This window comes from Chlamydomonas reinhardtii, chromosome 17 (assembly GCF_000002595.2).
Source record: "Chlamydomonas reinhardtii strain CC-503 cw92 mt+ chromosome 17, whole genome shotgun sequence".
Classification (NCBI taxonomy): Eukaryota; Viridiplantae; Chlorophyta; class Chlorophyceae; order Chlamydomonadales; family Chlamydomonadaceae; genus Chlamydomonas; species Chlamydomonas reinhardtii.
In genome coordinates this window covers 2,278,436-2,295,623 of record NC_057020.1, presented here as the reverse complement: position 1 = coordinate 2,295,623, position 17,188 = coordinate 2,278,436, and the positions used below count along the sequence as shown (strand labels likewise).

General features: G+C 61.4%; 5 protein-coding genes across 5 annotated transcripts; 3 read left to right on the top strand and 2 right to left on the bottom strand.

Moving 5' to 3' along the window:
* The first annotated feature begins 37 nt into the window (after positions 1 to 37).
* On the top strand, positions 38 to 823 carry CHLRE_17g713950v5 (uncharacterized protein). Its single transcript, XM_001692319.2, has one exon. The coding sequence runs from the start codon at positions 150 to 152 to the stop codon at positions 555 to 557; it is 408 nt and encodes a 135-aa protein (XP_001692371.1). The 5' UTR covers positions 38 to 149; the 3' UTR covers positions 558 to 823.
* Positions 824 to 1,647: 824 nt separating this feature from the next.
* On the bottom strand, positions 1,648 to 5,567 carry CHLRE_17g713900v5 (uncharacterized protein). Its single transcript, XM_001700404.2, has 6 exons — positions 5,117 to 5,567; positions 4,692 to 4,814; positions 4,136 to 4,218; positions 3,768 to 3,855; positions 2,751 to 2,873; positions 1,648 to 2,507 (listed from the first exon to the last, which is right to left on the bottom strand). Exons 1-6 carry the CDS (start codon positions 5,400 to 5,402, stop codon positions 2,263 to 2,265), a joined length of 948 nt encoding a protein of 315 aa, XP_001700456.1. The 5' UTR covers positions 5,403 to 5,567; the 3' UTR covers positions 1,648 to 2,262.
* Positions 5,568 to 5,660: 93 nt separating this feature from the next.
* CHLRE_17g713850v5 (uncharacterized protein) lies at positions 5,661 to 10,053 on the top strand. The gene is made up of 8 exons (XM_001700353.2): positions 5,661 to 5,890; positions 5,991 to 6,192; positions 6,882 to 7,026; positions 7,303 to 7,412; positions 7,693 to 7,795; positions 7,971 to 8,027; positions 8,209 to 8,286; positions 8,431 to 10,053. Exons 1-8 carry the CDS (start codon positions 5,770 to 5,772, stop codon positions 9,055 to 9,057), a joined length of 1,443 nt encoding a protein of 480 aa, XP_001700405.1. The 5' UTR covers positions 5,661 to 5,769; the 3' UTR covers positions 9,058 to 10,053.
* A 54-nt stretch (positions 10,054 to 10,107) lies between these two features.
* On the top strand, positions 10,108 to 12,682 carry CHLRE_17g713800v5 (uncharacterized protein). The gene is made up of 5 exons (XM_001700354.2): positions 10,108 to 11,036; positions 11,220 to 11,301; positions 11,550 to 11,725; positions 11,917 to 12,021; positions 12,193 to 12,682. Exons 1-5 carry the CDS (start codon positions 10,888 to 10,890, stop codon positions 12,488 to 12,490), a joined length of 810 nt encoding a protein of 269 aa, XP_001700406.1. The 5' UTR covers positions 10,108 to 10,887; the 3' UTR covers positions 12,491 to 12,682.
* Positions 12,683 to 12,821: 139 nt separating this feature from the next.
* Positions 12,822 to 17,087, bottom strand: CHLRE_17g713750v5 (uncharacterized protein). Its single transcript, XM_001700405.3, has 5 exons — positions 16,791 to 17,087; positions 16,011 to 16,466; positions 15,364 to 15,741; positions 14,664 to 15,213; positions 12,822 to 14,438 (listed from the first exon to the last, which is right to left on the bottom strand). The coding sequence occupies exons 1-5, from the start codon at positions 16,962 to 16,964 to the stop codon at positions 13,975 to 13,977; spliced, it is 2,022 nt and encodes a 673-aa protein (XP_001700457.1). The 5' UTR covers positions 16,965 to 17,087; the 3' UTR covers positions 12,822 to 13,974.
* Positions 17,088 to 17,188: the final 101 nt, after the last annotated feature.

The window sequence follows — 17,188 nt, the reverse complement described above, 5'->3', positions numbered from 1 at the left end:
CCTTCATGCAGTCGAGTTTTGCCGGTCAACGCCTCACCCTGGCCATGTTGACCAGTCGCCCTCGCGCCTGCGATTTAAGCCGAAACGGCCTCTACTAAAATAAAAACTTTCAAGCAATTTACATCGTTCTATTCCCAGCTTCCAACAAAATGGCCCGCACTAAGCAGACCGCTCGCAAGTCCACCGGTGGCAAGGCGCCCCGCAAGCAGCTGGCCACCAAGGCCGCTCGTAAGACCCCCGCCACCGGCGGTGTGAAGAAGCCTCATCGCTACCGCCCCGGTACCGTGGCGCTGCGTGAGATTCGCAAGTACCAGAAGTCGACTGAGCTGCTGATCCGCAAGCTGCCGTTCCAGCGCCTGGTCCGTGAGATTGCCCAAGACTTCAAGACCGACCTGCGCTTCCAGAGCCAGGCCGTGCTGGCACTGCAGGAGGCCGCTGAGGCCTACCTGGTGGGCCTGTTTGAGGACACCAACCTGTGCGCCATCCACGCCAAGCGTGTGACCATCATGCCCAAGGACATCCAGCTGGCCCGCCGCATTCGTGGCGAGCGCGCCTAAGCGTCCCGGCACCTGCGCTGCTAGCTGATGTCACCCCTTCCTGGGGCGTGATGACTGGCAGCGCACCAAAAAAACTCGGTGTTTATCAACACCACCTTATTCTCGTGGTCTGGGCGGGAGGGTTGAGAGTCTGCAAAGCTCAGCGATTGACGTGCCCTTTGCGGGCAGCAGTGCCTGACCGTGAAGCACGGCAAGGTGGCATACGAGGTGTGAGCACAAGGAGGAAAGCACTCTGGGCAGTGCATGCGATCGTATGCGATGTGGCATGTGTGTGTGGAGCCTACCGTGGTGCTGGTCGGGGCTTCCGCTCACCCCTGCTCCGGCTTGTGGAGGGGGCTGCTGCAACCTGCCCGGCTTCGCCCCACCATTTTGGGCCCCGTAGCCCCTTCATGTGTGCGCCAAAAGCAAGTTCTAGCTAGAGGATCACGCAAGTCATTGGCCCTCCTCCCATGAATGGCGATCCCCCGTCTGACCTGGCCCCCACATTGCCGTGTTGCGTCCACGCCAGTCACTCCACCCCCGTGAAAGCATGGCGTGAAGTGTGTGCACCATGGGCTGGCTGGGCGACCTAGAGTCCCAGGAGCAGGGTTGCCTAGTTCGTAGTACGCGTACTATGTACTACGTACTGTACTACGTACTGTACGCTGCCCTCGTCGGCTAGTACGTTGGAAAATACGTTGTGCTGGGGAAACCAGCGGGGTGGGCCGTGGCAGCGCCGTGGCGGGGCGAGGGGCGCGAGGGGTGCTGGAAAGGATGTCCGTCGAAGTTTGCGAACCATGGCTGCTCTCCGCACTGCAGCTGTGTTTTCTTATAACAATATGAGTAAAATAAGTTGAAGGAATTCCGCTAGAAGACTATGGCCGCGCAAATCCAAATGCACACCGATTCGGGCATGGTGCGGGCACGCGTGCCGTGTTTGCGTCGGCCCCCCCCGGATTTCCTGGCCCAGCGTATTATGCACCGTATTTTAACGTACTGTACTAGAAATCCTAGTACGCTGTATTAATACGCGTATTATGGAGAGAGGGTCGCGTACTAGGCAACCCTGCCCAGGAGCATGCGGTCGAGATTAGAGCGACAGAACGACATACACAAAACGAATTTACATGGATTCGTGCAATTACCGCCGAAACCGGCCTGCCCAACTCCTTGTCCATTTTGAACCTCCTCCTACGCAGGCCTCTCCCGCCTCTTCCTCGGGGCGTCTGTGGAGTGTGGCGCAGTAGGCCGAATGCATTCATTCCGCCTCTAGCTTGGCCATGCCCTGCAATGTTCACTAAGCTTACCCACCACCACCACCATTTCATCCTGTGAACACACTGGCGAAGTCGAGAACTGAGCGACAAAACGACATACAGCCTCTAGCTTGGCGATGCCCTGCAATCTTCATTAAGCATACCCACCACCACCATCATCGTCTGAACACGCTGGCGAAGTCCAGTCCGAACAACGCTGTCCTGAACAGCCAGCACGCCGTTTGCCCATATCACCCATGCACCACACATCGCGGCCGCCGTTTGCTTGCGCATTCGCATGCACGGTGTCGATCCTTTCCTCTTGTGCTTTCCTAACCCTCCCATACGAACCGCCCTTTTTGCCTTCATCCCCATGGACCAACTATCTACTCCCCCTCATCCACCAGTCCCTCCAACCCCAGCAACCAACACCACCTACATCAGCAACACCATTTCCGTGATTGATAGCGTTACCCGTCCACGTCGCGCCCCTCAATCGCCGAGTCGTTCAGCGCGCAGCACACCACCGCCTTGTGGTGGCCGCTGTAGGTGCGGATGGCTTCGCTGCTGCCCAGGTCCCACAGGCGGGCAGTGGCGTCCGAGGAGGCTGTGACCAGGTAGGCTGCGTCCACGCTAAACACGCAGTCCCACACCCAGCGCGTGTGGCCCACCAGCGTGCGGTCCAGTGTGAAGCCGTCCAGGTTCCACAGCTTGACTGCGGAGGGGCGAAGGGCGGTGGCGGGGAGGGGAGGGAGGGGCAAAGGGCGGTGGCGGAGCGGGGAGGGGCGGATGATAAGCGAGGCGGGTTCGGCGTGCTTGACGGGAGGTCAAGAAAGCGCGGGCGGGACTTGCAGCTACCCGTGTGGCTGGTGCTGGGACTACTCGCCAGGGGTTTAGACAACGTGCTGACCACACGAGATGTCATAGCACGCTGCTCGGCAACAAGGACCCCTCTCACCCGTCTTGTCGGCGCTGGTGGTGGCGAGCTGCTGGCAGTCGGGTGATATGAGGCACTTGAGAATGATGTTGGAGTGCGCTTTGAGCTTGTGCAGCGGCTCGAAGTGGGTGGTCAGGGAGGCACCTGGCCGGGCAGATGTGTACAGGGTGCAAGGCTGTCAATGTCAGGCTGCTGAGGACACCGAATCCTTCAGGTTATGCAGTGCTGGAGCCGTGGACTGGACTAGCTACGCCTGATTACCATGACCGAAAGCAAAATGCTGCCGCGATCGCCCAGACTGGTCCGACCGAACGAGTCTCCCTCAAAGCACCATGTGGCCTAACTCCCGCACCGCGAACGCGTGTACGCTAACCCCCAGTCACCCCGGCTTCCCGCTGCGTCACGGCCACGGTTCAGCCATGTATCTACCCATGAGCGCATCGCTCTTCGGCATGCCCCCCCATAAGTATTATCGCTCGCAACTAACGCCTCTGCCTGCACTCCAGTTTTCGTTGGTTTGGGTTTAGTTTGGGCTGGTATTTACAACCCCCCCCCCCCCCACACACACACACAAGTTAGGATTGGGACACACACACACACACAGACACACACTCTGTCTCACAATATAGACAGAGGTGCGGCTCTTAGGGCCAAATCAGTGTCTAACCACAATAGATGGAGGTGCGGCTCCTGTGGCCAAACTGACGTCTAACGCTACGCGTAGGCTTGGGAGACATGTACTGCCAGACCCATGCGCGACAAACAAGGTGCTAATGCGCCCCTGGCACTAGCAACTACGGGTTGTCCGGATACACGATCACGTGATCTGATAAACAACTGTAAACCGTTGTCACACACACACACACACACACACACACACACACACACACACACACACACACACACACACACACACACACACACACACACACACACACACACACACCTTTTCCGCCTTCCCCCCTTATCCCTTTCCCCTGCCTTGTCCCTGCCTTCGCCCAGCCCCCATCCCCCGACCCAGCGCTGCTCGGTGCTCACCTCGCATCATGCGCCACACGTAGCAGGTGCCGTTGTTGTTGGCCGCCACAATCATGGTGCCGTCCAGCGCCACAGTCAGCGACCGCACCTGCATGCGATTGTCCAAAACGCACGTCAGTAGCATGAGCAAATGACCCGGGCTCCCACCAGCAATACAGATCCATTGTGCATCTAGCAATACATGTTCGTTCCTCAGTTCCACAACTTGCGCCAGCTTCTGCCAACGCCCACTTTCGGGCAGCAAAGCGACCCTTGGCGTCACCACTCCATCGTGCGGTCAGCCCCAGTGCGCCCCTTAGCGCAGTGACCCCCTGGCGCCCTAACCACGACCATAGGCTCGCAAGCAGCTCCCCAGCACCGGCACCCACCGCTGTCCCTATCTCCGGTACAAGCTCGCAGGAGCAGGCGGAGGCTGTCAGGTCCCACACGCGGATGTGCCCCGTCTGGTCGCCTGCACGGATGTACCACATACCGTACAATGATCAGGGTGCAGCCATTGTCCCCGTGCGGTTGCCGGTGAAGGCGTCCGCTGTCCGGAGCCTAGGGCCCCAGGCCAGTGGGACTCAACCCCCCTGCCCCTGAGGGCCGCTGCCCGTAACACAGATAGCGCTCCCCTGTCATCCACTATGTAGTCTTGTAGTGCCCCAATCGGCCACGCCCAAGAGCCCACCCGCTTGATGCTCGAGACAACCCGCTCTGCACACGACCATTGTCAGCTTTTGCAACCCATGCGCTCATGGTTAAACGCAGGTACCTTCAGCTCACTGGCCAGGCCTTGCTGCAACCCACAACCCATCCCGGACTCAGGGCCTCGGTCCATTCGGTGTGAAACCAACTACCCAGCTGCTACACCACGACAGCAACCCGCCCTACCGACCCGCCGCACACACTCCGGGCCCCATGTGGCCCTGCCGCCGCACCTACCCGATATGAGCTCGCCCTGGTTGGGGTGCAGCACTACTGAGTTGACGGCGGCGCGGCTCTCGTAGGTGCGCTGGCACACCGGCGACCGCGTATCCCACACGCGCACCGTCCCGTCCTCGCCGCCTGCAAAGACAGTGAACACGCACAGAGCGCTTGAGTGCCACATGCACACATGCTTAACGGATTGCGGGTGCTTAACGGAGTGCGGGTGCAGAACACAAGAGGTAACAAGCAATCAATGGAGTCTGTGGACGTAGAGGTGACACAGGGAGAGCACCAGCGCACCATGTCGCAGGTCCGAAATGGGCAGCGCCATCGTGCGCCATGGCACGCCCCCAAACCCCAGGACGCCCCTGCCTCCGACCGCTTTCCTCTCCTCTCGTACACGCCGAGCTCAGGATCCCTCCCCATTGCAACGCATGCACCTGTGAACATCCATTTGCCGTCCTTGTGGAAGCCCACCGCCGTCACGTTGCCGGCGTGGCCATCGTAGGACAGCAGCGGGTTGGGATCCGGGGAATTCACGTCAAAGACCCGGATTTGCGGGTTGCCGGCTGCCGCTATCCGCGTCTTATCAGCGGTAATTTCTAGCTTGTTCACTTGCGACTCCGCATACTGCAGCGTCCGGTAGCAGCAGCCGCTCGTCGCCTCCCAAAATCGAATGGTGTGGTCATAGCCGGCTGAAGCTAGTACTACGCTAGAGGACGCCATTTATGGCCTCAGGGATTAGATAGTCCCGGCAATAGGCCTGATGTCAGCAGGGTTTTGTCAACGACGTGCGCATTTCCTCAAGTCCGTAAACGTGACATTTCTACATGCAAGTAATGGGGCTAGTTGACGAACATGTTTGGCTTGGCGGGCCCGCCACGTTGTCTGAATCGCCCCCATTCCTTGAGCAGAAATTCCCAAGGAGCGACCGAAACACACTTGGACTAATAATTGCACGCTCCCTCAACCCTTCATTACTTACTGCTGTATCAACCTACATCACAGGGAGATACCCACGACTAGACCGGCTCGCTCTGCGCTCCAAACGAGCAGAACTAAGCCGCCTCATCGGGAAAGGAGACATTCCAAAATGAGCTTTCCATGCTTAGGCTCAAAACACGCGCTGTCTGGCGCCTCAAGCCGAGCGCAGCAAAGCGTCGTCGCTCGGGTGTGGTTCGCTCGCGGAGGCAGCGGTCGCCGGTGTTCACCAGGTGCGTCTCACAATAAATGTGGGTTACTGGTGTCCTTGGTTGTGGCCCGGCGTCCTGGTTCCGCTTCTCACGCCCAGTGGAACAATTGTCCTGCCTGCAGTGCTCGCGAGCAACACGGAGCCAGCCAGTTCGAAACCATCAAAAGCATCAAATAACAAAATGTCTCCGGAGGATTCCATAGATTGGACGCGAGCGGGTGTGCCCGCCTACCTGCAGAGCAACGTCGACTTCAATATTTGCGGCGAGGAATCGCAGGCGCTGACGCTTGGCCGCGCGGGCGAGATGATGTGGAAGCAGATTCGGTGCGTGGCGCTGGGAGCGGGGCCGGACGCACCGGCGGTGTCGTGGGAGCGTGCGCGCGGTGGCAGGGCACGGTGTTTTGTACAGCTCCGTACAGCCCCCAGCGCCGGCGTGGTCGACACCTGCGCTAACACAATGACCCGCGACCACAGCTCAACGTCTATGCATTGCTGGTGTACTCTTCCCTCGCGATTCCTTGCGTGATTGGGACGCGAGCAAGCCCACGCTATCGCCACCGGCCATCAGGCCAGCGGGCCGCACACCACACGTGACACCCCACCCCACCGCCCTGGCATGGCCCGGCGCCGTGGTCTGGGGCGGCGCTAGTTTGTGGGCTTATAGGAAAGGCCAGGGAGCGGCTCGGACGGCTTTGATGACCAGGACGAGGGGCACGCCAAATAGCACCCCGGGGGTGGCGGCGGATTGCGCGCCCGACGCTGCATCACCCAGCCCTATTTTGGCACCGCCTCTGGCCACCGCCACAAGCCCACAGCTCACGCGGCACGGTCCATTCATCACCCCTCAGCGCACATAACCCAAGTGCCGTACACGTCTCATGCTCCTGCTGCACGGGCCAGCGCGCGACACACTGTGTCGGCCCCGCTTTCCTTGCCCTTCCGCCTCACCAGCACGCCCACCTCGCTTGCAACTCCCCGCCCCGTGTCCCCGCCCCCTGCTCTGTGCCTCGCAGCACTGAGGCCCAGGCGGACGCCAACAGCGAACCGCTGCTGTCTTCCTTCCTGTACGCATCCATCCTGGCGCACGACACGTTTGAGCAGGCGCTGGCGTTCGTACTGGCCAACCGCCTCGCCAACAGCACCATGCTGTCCACGCAGGTAGGCGCGGGAGGCGCTGCGTGTGGGAGGTGGGGGCGGAAGGCGGGAGTGTTTACATCGTAACCAAGAAGGGTCTGAGTTCCCAGACAAAGCGGGGACACAGCAAGGTGGTGTTTGTGCACGGGGCTGGGATTTGGGTGTGGGCGACGGGGCGGTTGAAGGAGCAGGAGATGGCTTCAAGACTGCAAGCGGGCACCAGCGCTCCCGTGCGCTGTTGTTGCAGGCTTTGAAACTCATGTGACGCACCCCATTTCCACAATTGTTGTCCGCTTGCAGCTGTTTGAGATCTTCCACAACTTCCTCAGCAAAGAGCCTGACGTGCGCTGCGCCGCGCTGTCGGACCTTGCGGCGTGTCGCGAGCGCGACCCTGCCTGTAGCTCCTACAGGTGTGTGAGAGCACATGTCCTCTTCATGGGACTGGGTGCGGGGGAGGGGGCCAGTGGGAACCGAGAGGACTGTCGGGCCCCTGGGGCAGACTTTCAGCCAGCAGCTGAATGCTGGGAAGTCCACATCGCGCGGAACACGTTGTAGAGGGCGCAGGACTAGACGAGTCGAAAGTGTGTGATCGCTGAGCCTGCTCAGCAGCGGGCGCCTGGACGTCGCTGACGCCAAATGTTCTGGTGTGCCTGACTCGGCCTCCACATGCGACCCATGGATTTCCCGCAGCCACGCGCTGCTGTACTTCAAGGGCTACCACGCCATTCAGACGCAGCGCATCGCGCACGCGCTGTGGAACCGCAAGCAGAAGGTCATGGCACTGGCGCTGCAGGTGGGGGCGCAGGGTCGGGCCGAGTGGCGGCATTTGCGGAGGCTGCATGTGGTGTGGATAGGCAATGCAGGACACCGCATGATGGGCATAGCCAGTGCACCCGTTGCTCCTTGGCGGAGCTGCTCGCTGCATAGCCTTATGATTTGTGACCGGTGAGGATTGCGTTGCCCTGCAGAGCCGCATCTCGGAGGTGTTCGCGGTTGACGTCCACCCAGCGGCCCGCATCGGCAAGGTGAGAAGTCTTTGGGCACAATGCGCATGTCACTGGCAGCAGCCGAGCCGTTTACGTCCGTTCAGCGGTGCACGGGTCTGGCGGCGGTGTGTATTCATGCGTGTGACGGCGTCATATCTTCAAGTACGTGTTGCCGATGGGTGAGCTCAACTGGTTGGTTGTTGCTTTTGTGTCTACGCAGGGTGTGCTGCTGGACCACGGCACGGGTGTGGTGATCGGCGAGACGGCCGTCATCGGCAACAACGTATCAATCCTGCAGGTGCGTATTGAGAGAGTTTGCGAAAGATGGGCGGCGCACGGCGTGGTCGTGGCTTGCAATGCGGACAGGCCGTGGTATTGCACCGGCCCACAAACCGAACCGCTCACACCTGCCGCCTTGGCTCCTCCTGTGTCCGCCCCACAGAACGTGACGCTAGGCGGTACCGGCAAGGAGATCGGCGACCGCCACCCCAAGGTGGGGGACAACGTGCTCATCGGGGCCTGCGCCACAGTGCTGGGCAACATCCCCATCGGCGAGGGCGCGCAGATCGCGGCTGGCTCGCTGGTGCTCAAGCCCGTGCCGCCGCACACCATGGTGGCGGGCTCGCCGGCCAAGGAGGTGGGGCCGGTGGTCGGCAACCCCGCGCTGTCGATGATGCACTGGAGCCAGCGGCTTCTGAGTGCGGAAAGCATGGACGGCGCCGGCGGCGTGGGCATGAACGGCGTGCCATTGGCCGCGGCCATGGCCCCAGTGAACGGCCTCGCAAACGGGATTGCAAAGCCGGCCGCCAAGGTGGCGCTAGGGAAAGCGGCGGCAGCGGCCGCCGCGGCGTCTGCCAGCGCAGCGCCCGCGTCTGCCGCTGCCTCGGTGCAGGCGGCAAAGAAAGCGGCCGCGAAGCTCGGCGGCGCGGCGAAGGCGGCGGCCGCTGGGTCGCCTGCAGCGCCGGCGGGCAAGGCGGGCACTCCCAGCGGGGACGTGTCTCAGAAGCAGGGGCGCGTGGCACGGAGTGAGGTTATCCGGAAGAAGCCGGCGCCTGAGTATGAGATTTAGTAAGTGGGGCAAGGGTGTACGTGCGAGCTTGTAAGTTAGACTTAGGTAGGAGGTGGCTCGCGTGCGCGTATACATTGCGCCCCGGCGCTTGCGAGTATGCGCGTGTGCGGATGTTGGTATGGAGGAGGTAGTCGTTGCAGCAGAGAGGGGATTTGTGTTTCGCAGGAAGGAGAGCTTGCGTGATAGGGGTACACCAACAGGAGTTAACGTGTTACTTCATGGGGTCATCGGTACACATAAAAGGATTCACGTCGGCTCGGCGTCTGCCGTGCGTGGCCAGGCATACGGTGTGGCAGGATAGGAGTGTTTGGCATGACCGGGGTTTTATGTGATTTACGCTTATGAAAGAACCAGTTGTGACGCGCGTGCTGCGGTTGCATGAATCTGTCGCAGTCGTATGTGATAAGGAGTCTCATGGGCACCAACGTGTCAATCGGGAGTGCTGGCATTCGGACGCACAAAGGGTTAGAGCGTGTGTTGGCTGCGCTAAGCGATCGTACTTTCACCGCACTTTGATGCGTGTCTAGTCTTTAACCTGGATGAAGCGTACGCCTTGGCGTACACGAGTTGGCGAAGCATTGTTACCTACGACTTGCGCTTTGTTGACTGCGGCGCATGTGATCCTGCGAGAGCAAATGGGCAAGCCAGTACGGTTGAAATATTTATGCATGCGTACACTCATTATTGACGTATGCGGACTCATGCTACATCACAGTCTCACGGCGGCCCCAGCTGCCCCATGGGCATGAACCTGCATGAACCCATGGGCTCCGGGTGCCAGCCTGCCAGGTATGATCACACAGAAGCACTCACTGGGACTTCTCTAGAGTTAGCCGTGGCTGTGCTTCCATTCTACAACCGTACTGAAGGCTGACTCCTTCTTTGGCACCAAAGCAGGGCGAGGCTTAGGCTGACAGCTGGGACAGCCCGGGACTGGAAGAAGACGGCATGGCAACAGGAGGAGGGCCTTACAAGCGGAGAGAGCCAAAACGCACCCAAGCCCACAGGGCGCAGGAAACAAGCCCGAAGGCACAAACCAGCAACAAAACAGAACAACAGAGCCACACAAAGCAGGCAAAGAGCCTGCGCCCAAAAAACACAGTCAAACACAAGAAGGCGAACGGAGCGACACGCCCCACCCGAGCAAACACGAGCAAACCCGAACAGAAAACAAACGCGCAACCTAACAGAGAGCCCGCAGCACCAGCGCAGCAACGCGCACCCGAGGCACCACACGTACACCAACGACAGCAGCCAAAGCACTGGCCCCCACAGAGCCAACCGCAGCACCCGAAGCAAACCGACCGCGGCCCCACGCCGCGGGCCGCCACTACCGCGCAAGCCGGCGCAGGAGCCGGAGCAGCCGCCGCCAGCGCATAGACGGCGCCGCCAGCGCCGGCGGGGCCGAGCGATCCGACGAGGAGTGGAGACAGAGGAGTCAGGGGCGGGCAGGGCGGGCACTTGAGTGAGGACGTTCGAAGCAACGTCTAAAGGCTCTCACTATGAAGGCGGAATAGAGAAGCCATAGAGGGCTGGCGCCAAAGAGGAGCCAGCCCGTACGGCTTCCGAATGGAATCTTTGGCCCCTACGGTCCTCCGCCTCTAACCCCACATATGTCCACCCGTGAATCCTTTGTGCAGCGTGCAGACAATCCGCATCTGTGCACCCCTTCTCCAATCGTGCCGGTTATAAGCATGCATGCACGATCAGCACGTTCAGGCAGATTCTTCCTTTAATTACTCTAAAGCCACATGTATTATTCGTTGATTATACACAGCATTCACCGGCACTCGTGAGTGCTGGAAAGCTTTTACAGAACAACACTACCAAATGCGACATAGTTGTGGCAGGACGCACGTCGCCAGCGATGCTAGCATCGGCAATCGGCGATTGTCCGTTAGGGCCTGGCAGGCCGGAGCTAAACGCGCGACATGCCTGCGGCCTGCCGCGTGGCTCGGCAGGGAAGCGCCTGCGACCAGGTCAGCGTCGCGACTGGCTCCCGACTCGCAATCGTATGTCACTGCAGCTGGGGAGGGGACTGCAAGCTAGGCTTGGTGACCTCGCATGCTGGGTGCGGGAGGGGACTGTTGGGAGGGTCCCCAGCGGCGGCAGTACTCCTGGTGTGTGCCCGCATGCAAGCGAGGTGGTGTCCATGGCTGCAGCTCCGCTCGGAAACAAAAGCTGCTGGAGCTGACCAGTGGCACCTCATATGGCGCGACGTCTGACAGCGAGACAGCACAGCAGGTGCGTCGAGATGCTTAGGCCAAGGCGCCCTGCTACTGCGACTTGGGTGTGCCTGTGTGTCGGTCATTAGCCGGGAATACGGTACGCTGCAGAGCGACGTGCCAAGGAACCAGGCTACTGCCGCCAGATATACACGGTGCCATTCTAATCGTGCTAGCTGATGTGAGCGTGGCCGGTAGCCGCCCACCAGCTGCACGTGCACACCCGGTGACATCCTGCCGCGTGCGCCCGCTGCATGTTGGAACCAGATCGAGCGCCTGGTGGACGAGCTATCCGGCGGAAGTGGCAGTAGCAGCGGCAAGGGCGTGGCAGCGGCCACAGCCTTAGACGGGTCGTGGCGGCTGGTGTACACGACGGAGAAGTCGGTGCACGCAATCGTGCGGGGGCTGCCGGTGTGCTTCGTGGGCCAGCGGGTCTCCACCGTGTAAGCGCGACCACCGCACTTGCCAAGAGCCGTCTTACATGCCGAACAACAGGGGGAAGGGGGGTTCTGGCAGTGCCCCATAGCTTCATGTGCCACTATGACGTGGCCTGGGAAGCCCTTTCCACTACTTTATAAGACCGTTGCGTCACTTGAGGTTGGTCTTACCCGCGTGGCCGCTTTCGGTGCGACAGGTCAAGCCGGGTAACCAACATGATCGACTTTCTCCGGTCGGAAAGTGGGGAGGGCAGCTTCGGCTTGCGGGCGAGCGCGCCTCTCACGGTCACCGGCCCCAACAGGTGATGGCACTGGCCTACACGTGCGCATACCGCCCACGTGCACGTGCCTTGCTGTGCAGCAACTTGCCCCCCACGCGCTGTCTGGTTCGCCGCCGGGGGGCGGGGGCGGATCCACACACGCATACAACCTTGGGCACAACCTGATACCCTGCTGTCGCTTTTGCCACACAGGATTGAGTACCGTTTCGACGGCTTCAAGCTGCTGCTGCCGTGGCGGCGCGGCGGCGCGGCACCAGCAGCAGGCGGACTCTCGGCGGCGGCCGGCGGCGGTGAGGGCATTGGTGGCAAGGGCGGTGGCTCATCACGCAGTGCTGTGCTCCGGAGGGAGCAGAGGGACGAGGCACGGCTGGCATTGCCGCTGCCCACGCCGCGCGCGGGCGGGTGGACGCAGGGCGTGTTTGTGGACAGCGAGGTTCGGGTTATGCGGAACAGCCAGGGGGACACGCTGATATTTGTTCGCGAGGAGTAAGCTGCGGCACGCGTTGCTAGACCCGTAGTGCGTCGGATGGTGTGTGGGGTGTGGGCTGATGGAGACGACAAGGATAAGTAAGGCATGCCTTCGACATTGCCAGCATGTTAGAAAGCGCAATAATGGGCTGCTGTGCACATGTGTCATTGCTGATGGGGAGGGTGCATTGAAGCGTTGTAACATTCAAGTCCTGCAATCGGGTTGGTTCTCAGTCCGCCTTGCGCCATGCCCCTCTTGAGCAAGGCCCGGCTCTCGGACAGCATGTGTGCATGCGCTGCAGTATGCGTACCAGTAGGCAGGCCCCCATGACAAATAGACGTGTTCCTGGATGCTCCCATAATTGTTACAAATGCGTGCGCGCACGCCCTCGCACGCTGATGCATGAAGCCATGGCCCCACCGGCCTAGGTTAGGAAAGAAGGCTCCTTATGGTGTCAAACCATGCGTGTGCCTCACTAGGCTTCAGCCCTGCCCCGTCTCGTCCTCTTATCCAGTGTCCTTACCCAGGGGTGGCCTGCAATGCACAGGCCGTGCACCTTCATCCCTTGTGCCAGTCACGTCCACATCCCTAGTTCCCTACTAGTCCTAGTCACGAGGCCTAACTATCTGTGCACACGCTGCAGCCCCCGCCGCACCGTCAGCCGCTCTGCAGCTCTGGAGCCGTTCGCTACCCGCCGTCACAGCGCCTAGCCGCTAGTTCTTATTACCGTACATCCGGCCAAGCTGCCTGAATCAATGCAGCCAGCGCTGTAAACAAGACAATATTGTCTGACACATGGAGGTCAAAACAATTCTAAAATCAAGACGGTAGCCAATGAGCCAAAGACGTTTGATGCAGTGACACCACATCGGGCATCTGCCCGCCTAATCAGTTGTGTGTTGTGTTCACCTGCGTGCTACCGCCCACCGCCCTTATCCAACACTAGCAGCCCAAACACTAGCAGACTAAAGCCTAAGGAGTCCTAAACGTCCTAAAACACCAGAATAAGAGAATGCCAATGCACGAGTTGTCACAGAGCAATGCTAGGCAGGCATCGCCTGATCCAAACCATGTCGAGAGACACGCACGCACGAGGGCACGCAGAGTGCCTCCTCTCGCAGCAGCAGTATGAATATCTGCAGCGCATGTATAATGAATATGTACGCCCTATGAAAGGATAACCACGCCCTAGGTCGCTTCCTCTATCCTAAGCGGTAGGTCATGTTTCAGTCCTGCCCACGCACTCGGAGCTAGCTGCAGCACTCCTGGGCTCTCTCGGCCCGCAAGCACAAGCAAACGCACACACCGGTGCTGGCCACACGCCTGCTTGGCGCGGCTCGATAGCTAGTAAATGAGCTCGCAAGCGAGCCCTACTCTCCTTGGCAGCATACGCTGCGGCCCTGCCAATAAAACCATTTCAGGTCTGCCCTCTCTCTACCCTCAAAACAGTGGGCGCGAAAACGCATGTCACCATGCATACCAAGCCCTGCTAGCGTGTATCGGCATCAGAAGCCGCACACAATGACCTCCTCCCAGATCGCGGCCAGCCGCTGCACCACCTGCTCCGCAGTGGGCCGCTCCTGCGGCTCCCACGCCACGCAGTCAAGCAACAGCAGCTCAAGGGACAGCGGCAGGTACGAGGGGAAGGCGCCGGCCGGGAAGGCACGGGCAGCAGCCGGCGCGTCGCCGGCCGGCCACCAGCTCTCTCGTGCAAACCAATCTGCCGCGGCGCTGTTACTGCCGGTCACCGCCACGCACAGGGCCGTGATGCCGAACGAGTACACGTCCACGGCGGCCGTCAGTGGCACGTTGCTCTGTACCTCGGGTGCCATGTAGTGGCGGGTGCCGCAGGCGATTTCGAAACAGAAGGTGCCAGTGGGGTCGGCGGGGCTCAGCCGCTCAGCCAGACCAAAGTCAGCCAGGCAGTGGGTGTCGTCGGCGCGGTGGAGCATGTTCGCGGGCTTGACGTCTGCAGGTGATGAGAAGGAAAGGGCCAGCGGGTCAAGCGAGGCGAGTATGAGGTCATGGCGGTTGGATGGGGGCGCAAATAACGTGGTAGAGTGCGCGGCGCGGCGCTAAATGCATGCATGCCTCTTCCATCCCACCCATCCTCGTCGCATCCTGGGACACGCATCACACCCTCATCAGCGGCAGCAGCCCCGCCACTCCGCATCTGGCGAGCTGGTCCGCTCACCGTTGTGCACGAGTCCCACGCGGTGCATGGCCTTGATCGCGGCCGCCAGCGACACCAGGATGGCCAGCACCTGCTGCAGCGGCAGCAGCGCCACGTCCTCCCACACGTCGCGGCAGCGGGGAGCACTGGCAGTGCCAGGCACTGGGAAGCCGGGCGGAGCACGGGCCATGCGCACAGACGGCAGCAGCGGGTCTTCAGCAGTAACAGCAGCCGCAGCCGGCGCCGACGCAGGCAGGGGCGGCGAGGCCAGCGGCGCGAAGCCAGGCGGCGGCAGCGGGGCGCGAGGGGCCGCCGGCAGTGCGTGAAAGCCCGGCGGCGGCGGGCGAGGGCGAGGGCTCGCCTCCGGCAGGGGGTCGAAGCCGGGCGGCGGCGGCGGCGGGCGAGAGGCCGGAAGGACGCCAGAGCCCGGCGGCGGCGGCGGCGGCCGCGCCCTGGTAACGTTGTCAGGCATGCTGGCGACGTTGGCGTTGGCAGTGATTGCATCTGCCGGCTGCTGCTGGGTGGCCTCCATCTGAGCCCAGATCTCGTCGCGCTTGCCAGTCGCATCCTCCTGTGCAATGCAGAGCATACCGTATAGGAGTGAGGGGCTAGGTTTTAGGCACGACAGCAGGCTTGTGCGGCGCATACCTAGATAGCGCGCAAGCAAGCAAGCGCGCACGCACGCACACACACCGGCCCGCCGCACGCGCCCACGGCTCACCAGTTCGGAAGCCACGCAGCCCTTCGCCAGCTCCATCACCATCATGGGCAGCTGCCCGGGCCGGCCGCCGTGGCACAGCAGCCGCACAAACGGGCTCCGCTCAGCCGCCGCCAGCAGCGGCAACTGCTCAGGCGAGGAGGAAGAGGAGGAGGATGCGGTGGCGCAGGCCTGCTGCAGCTGCATCGCCGCGCCGACCTCCCTGTTCAGCTGCTCCTTGGCCTTGGTGAGTCCGCCCATGAACAGCTTGGCGGCGACGGGCCGTGTGGTGCCATTGGGCAGCTGCAAAAACCCCACGTGCACGAGGCCGTAGCCGCCGCGGCCGATCTGGCCCTCGGACCGCCAGCACTGGAGGCCGTGACGCTCCTCGAACGCGTCCAGCTGAGGGATAAGGGGAACAGGAGGAAGAAGGGAAGCGGAAGGGGATTGGTGTCGGGCGTTACGAAGGCGGCGCGGGAAGTGAAGCAACTTGACAGCGAGGAGACAGCTAGCCGGCCGGTGACGCGCGCGCACAGCCGCATACAGCGTCATGGCCTCCATGCATGCTCCCTACCAATCATCACCCAGCTCGGGACGCTCGACAAATCACCGTGTGCGTGTGCCTCATGTTGCCCGCTGCTGCCACCCACCCACTAGCAAGACACACTCACCGGCAGCTTGTAAAATGCCTTCACGACGCTCTTGGGGAAGCGACGGACGGAGCCGTCCTCGAACGTCACCACCAGCCGCGCCTCCCCCTGCGTGTCGCTGCTGACATCGTCGTCGTTGTCATCACCGCCACTTGAGGGCTCGGCCTTGACCTCGCCGCAGCAGGTGGCCGCGGGCGTGTCCTCGCTTGCCGGGCAGAAGGCGGGGGCAACTACGGGGCCAGCGGGCACGAGGGCCTTGGAGGTGGAGGCAGAGGTAGGGTTGGAGGGGGAGGCGGAGGGGAAGGCGCCACCGGTTGTGCAGTCCGACTCGTTGTTGCTGTCCGAGCTCCCGGTTGCCACAGCGATCGACTCGGCCGACGCCGTCACGCTGCAGGTCGAGTTATTGCCCTCGAAGACGGGGACGGGTCCAGCGGCAGCCAACGTGGCGCGCGGGTCCCAAAGTGGACGCCGAACGACCTGAGAGAGTGGGGCGGGGAAGGATAGGATGAGTGCGCGCGTTTGTTGAGCAGGAGCCTCAAGAATGCCGATACGTGATTGAATGAAACAGCCTCAGGGGAGCGGCCTCAGAGCTCGCGCGGGCAACAATCAAGATGCACTCGCACGACTAGCAAGCCAATTAAAGGCTATCGTAAATCCTACTGCGCATGCCACTAGTGGAAGCTTGGCTTTGACCACTGTCAGCCAGCGTTCCGGCCAGGCGCGCACACGGGAAACGCCAGTAGCGCTGAAGTGGTGGTTGTGCCCGCCAACGTGTACCCGTCGCTTTTGCAAAACGCTCACCTGCTGGCCGTTGCAAGGAATGCATGGCGAGCAGACATCGCTACCAGCAGTCTTGCGCAGGCGAGGCGTGACGCCGAGGGCCTCAGGCAGAGCTTTAAGCATGCAGCCCAAGTCCTCGCGAAAGTCGCCGCCAGTGAGCGCCTTGAGGACGCATCCAGCCACAAACGCGAGCATGGAAGCACACGTTTGAGCAAAGGAAAGAACGAGCGGAAGTGCGCCGAGCAATCGGTGCAGTCTATTCGCTCGCTACGTGCGTTTGGATGTCACGAGCTAGCAGTGCATGCTTTGTGAAGTTAAGATAGCGTAGAAGTAAATGAAATGCCGCATGTTGACCGCCTTTTGTCCAGCCCCGCGACCTCGCGACCGGATGGCAGTACGGACGCGCACAACAGGTCCCT

Bases quoted from the DNA above. Each gene is read 5' to 3' on its own strand.
- CHLRE_17g713800v5 (XM_001700354.2), top strand. From the start codon at position 10,888: ATGCGACATAGTTGTGGCAGGACGCACGTCGCCAGCGATGCTAGCATC. The intron at 11,037-11,219 runs GTCAGCGTCGCG...CCATGGCTGCAG, and splicing joins AGGGAAGCGCCTGCGACCAG to CTCCGCTCGGAAACAAAAGC. The intron at 12,022-12,192 runs GTGATGGCACTG...TTTGCCACACAG, and splicing joins ACGGTCACCGGCCCCAACAG to GATTGAGTACCGTTTCGACG.
- CHLRE_17g713850v5 (XM_001700353.2), top strand. From the start codon at position 5,770: ATGAGCTTTCCATGCTTAGGCTCAAAACACGCGCTGTCTGGCGCCTCA. The intron at 7,027-7,302 runs GTAGGCGCGGGA...GTCCGCTTGCAG, and splicing joins GCACCATGCTGTCCACGCAG to CTGTTTGAGATCTTCCACAA. The intron at 8,028-8,208 runs GTGAGAAGTCTT...GTGTCTACGCAG, and splicing joins CAGCGGCCCGCATCGGCAAG to GGTGTGCTGCTGGACCACGG.
- CHLRE_17g713950v5 (XM_001692319.2), top strand. From the start codon at position 150: ATGGCCCGCACTAAGCAGACCGCTCGCAAGTCCACCGGTGGCAAGGCG.
- CHLRE_17g713900v5 (XM_001700404.2), bottom strand. From the start codon at position 5,402: ATGGCGTCCTCTAGCGTAGTACTAGCTTCAGCCGGCTATGACCACACC. The intron at 4,219-4,691 runs GTAGGTGCGGCG...ACATCCGTGCAG, and splicing joins CCAGGGCGAGCTCATATCGG to GCGACCAGACGGGGCACATC. The intron at 3,856-4,135 runs GTGGGTGCCGGT...AATCGCATGCAG, and splicing joins TACCGGAGATAGGGACAGCG to GTGCGGTCGCTGACTGTGGC.
- CHLRE_17g713750v5 (XM_001700405.3), bottom strand. From the start codon at position 16,964: ATGCTCGCGTTTGTGGCTGGATGCGTCCTCAAGGCGCTCACTGGCGGC. The intron at 15,742-16,010 runs GTGAGTGTGTCT...CTTATCCCTCAG, and splicing joins AGGCATTTTACAAGCTGCCG to CTGGACGCGTTCGAGGAGCG. The intron at 15,214-15,363 runs GTGAGCCGTGGG...TGCATTGCACAG, and splicing joins GCTGCGTGGCTTCCGAACTG to GAGGATGCGACTGGCAAGCG.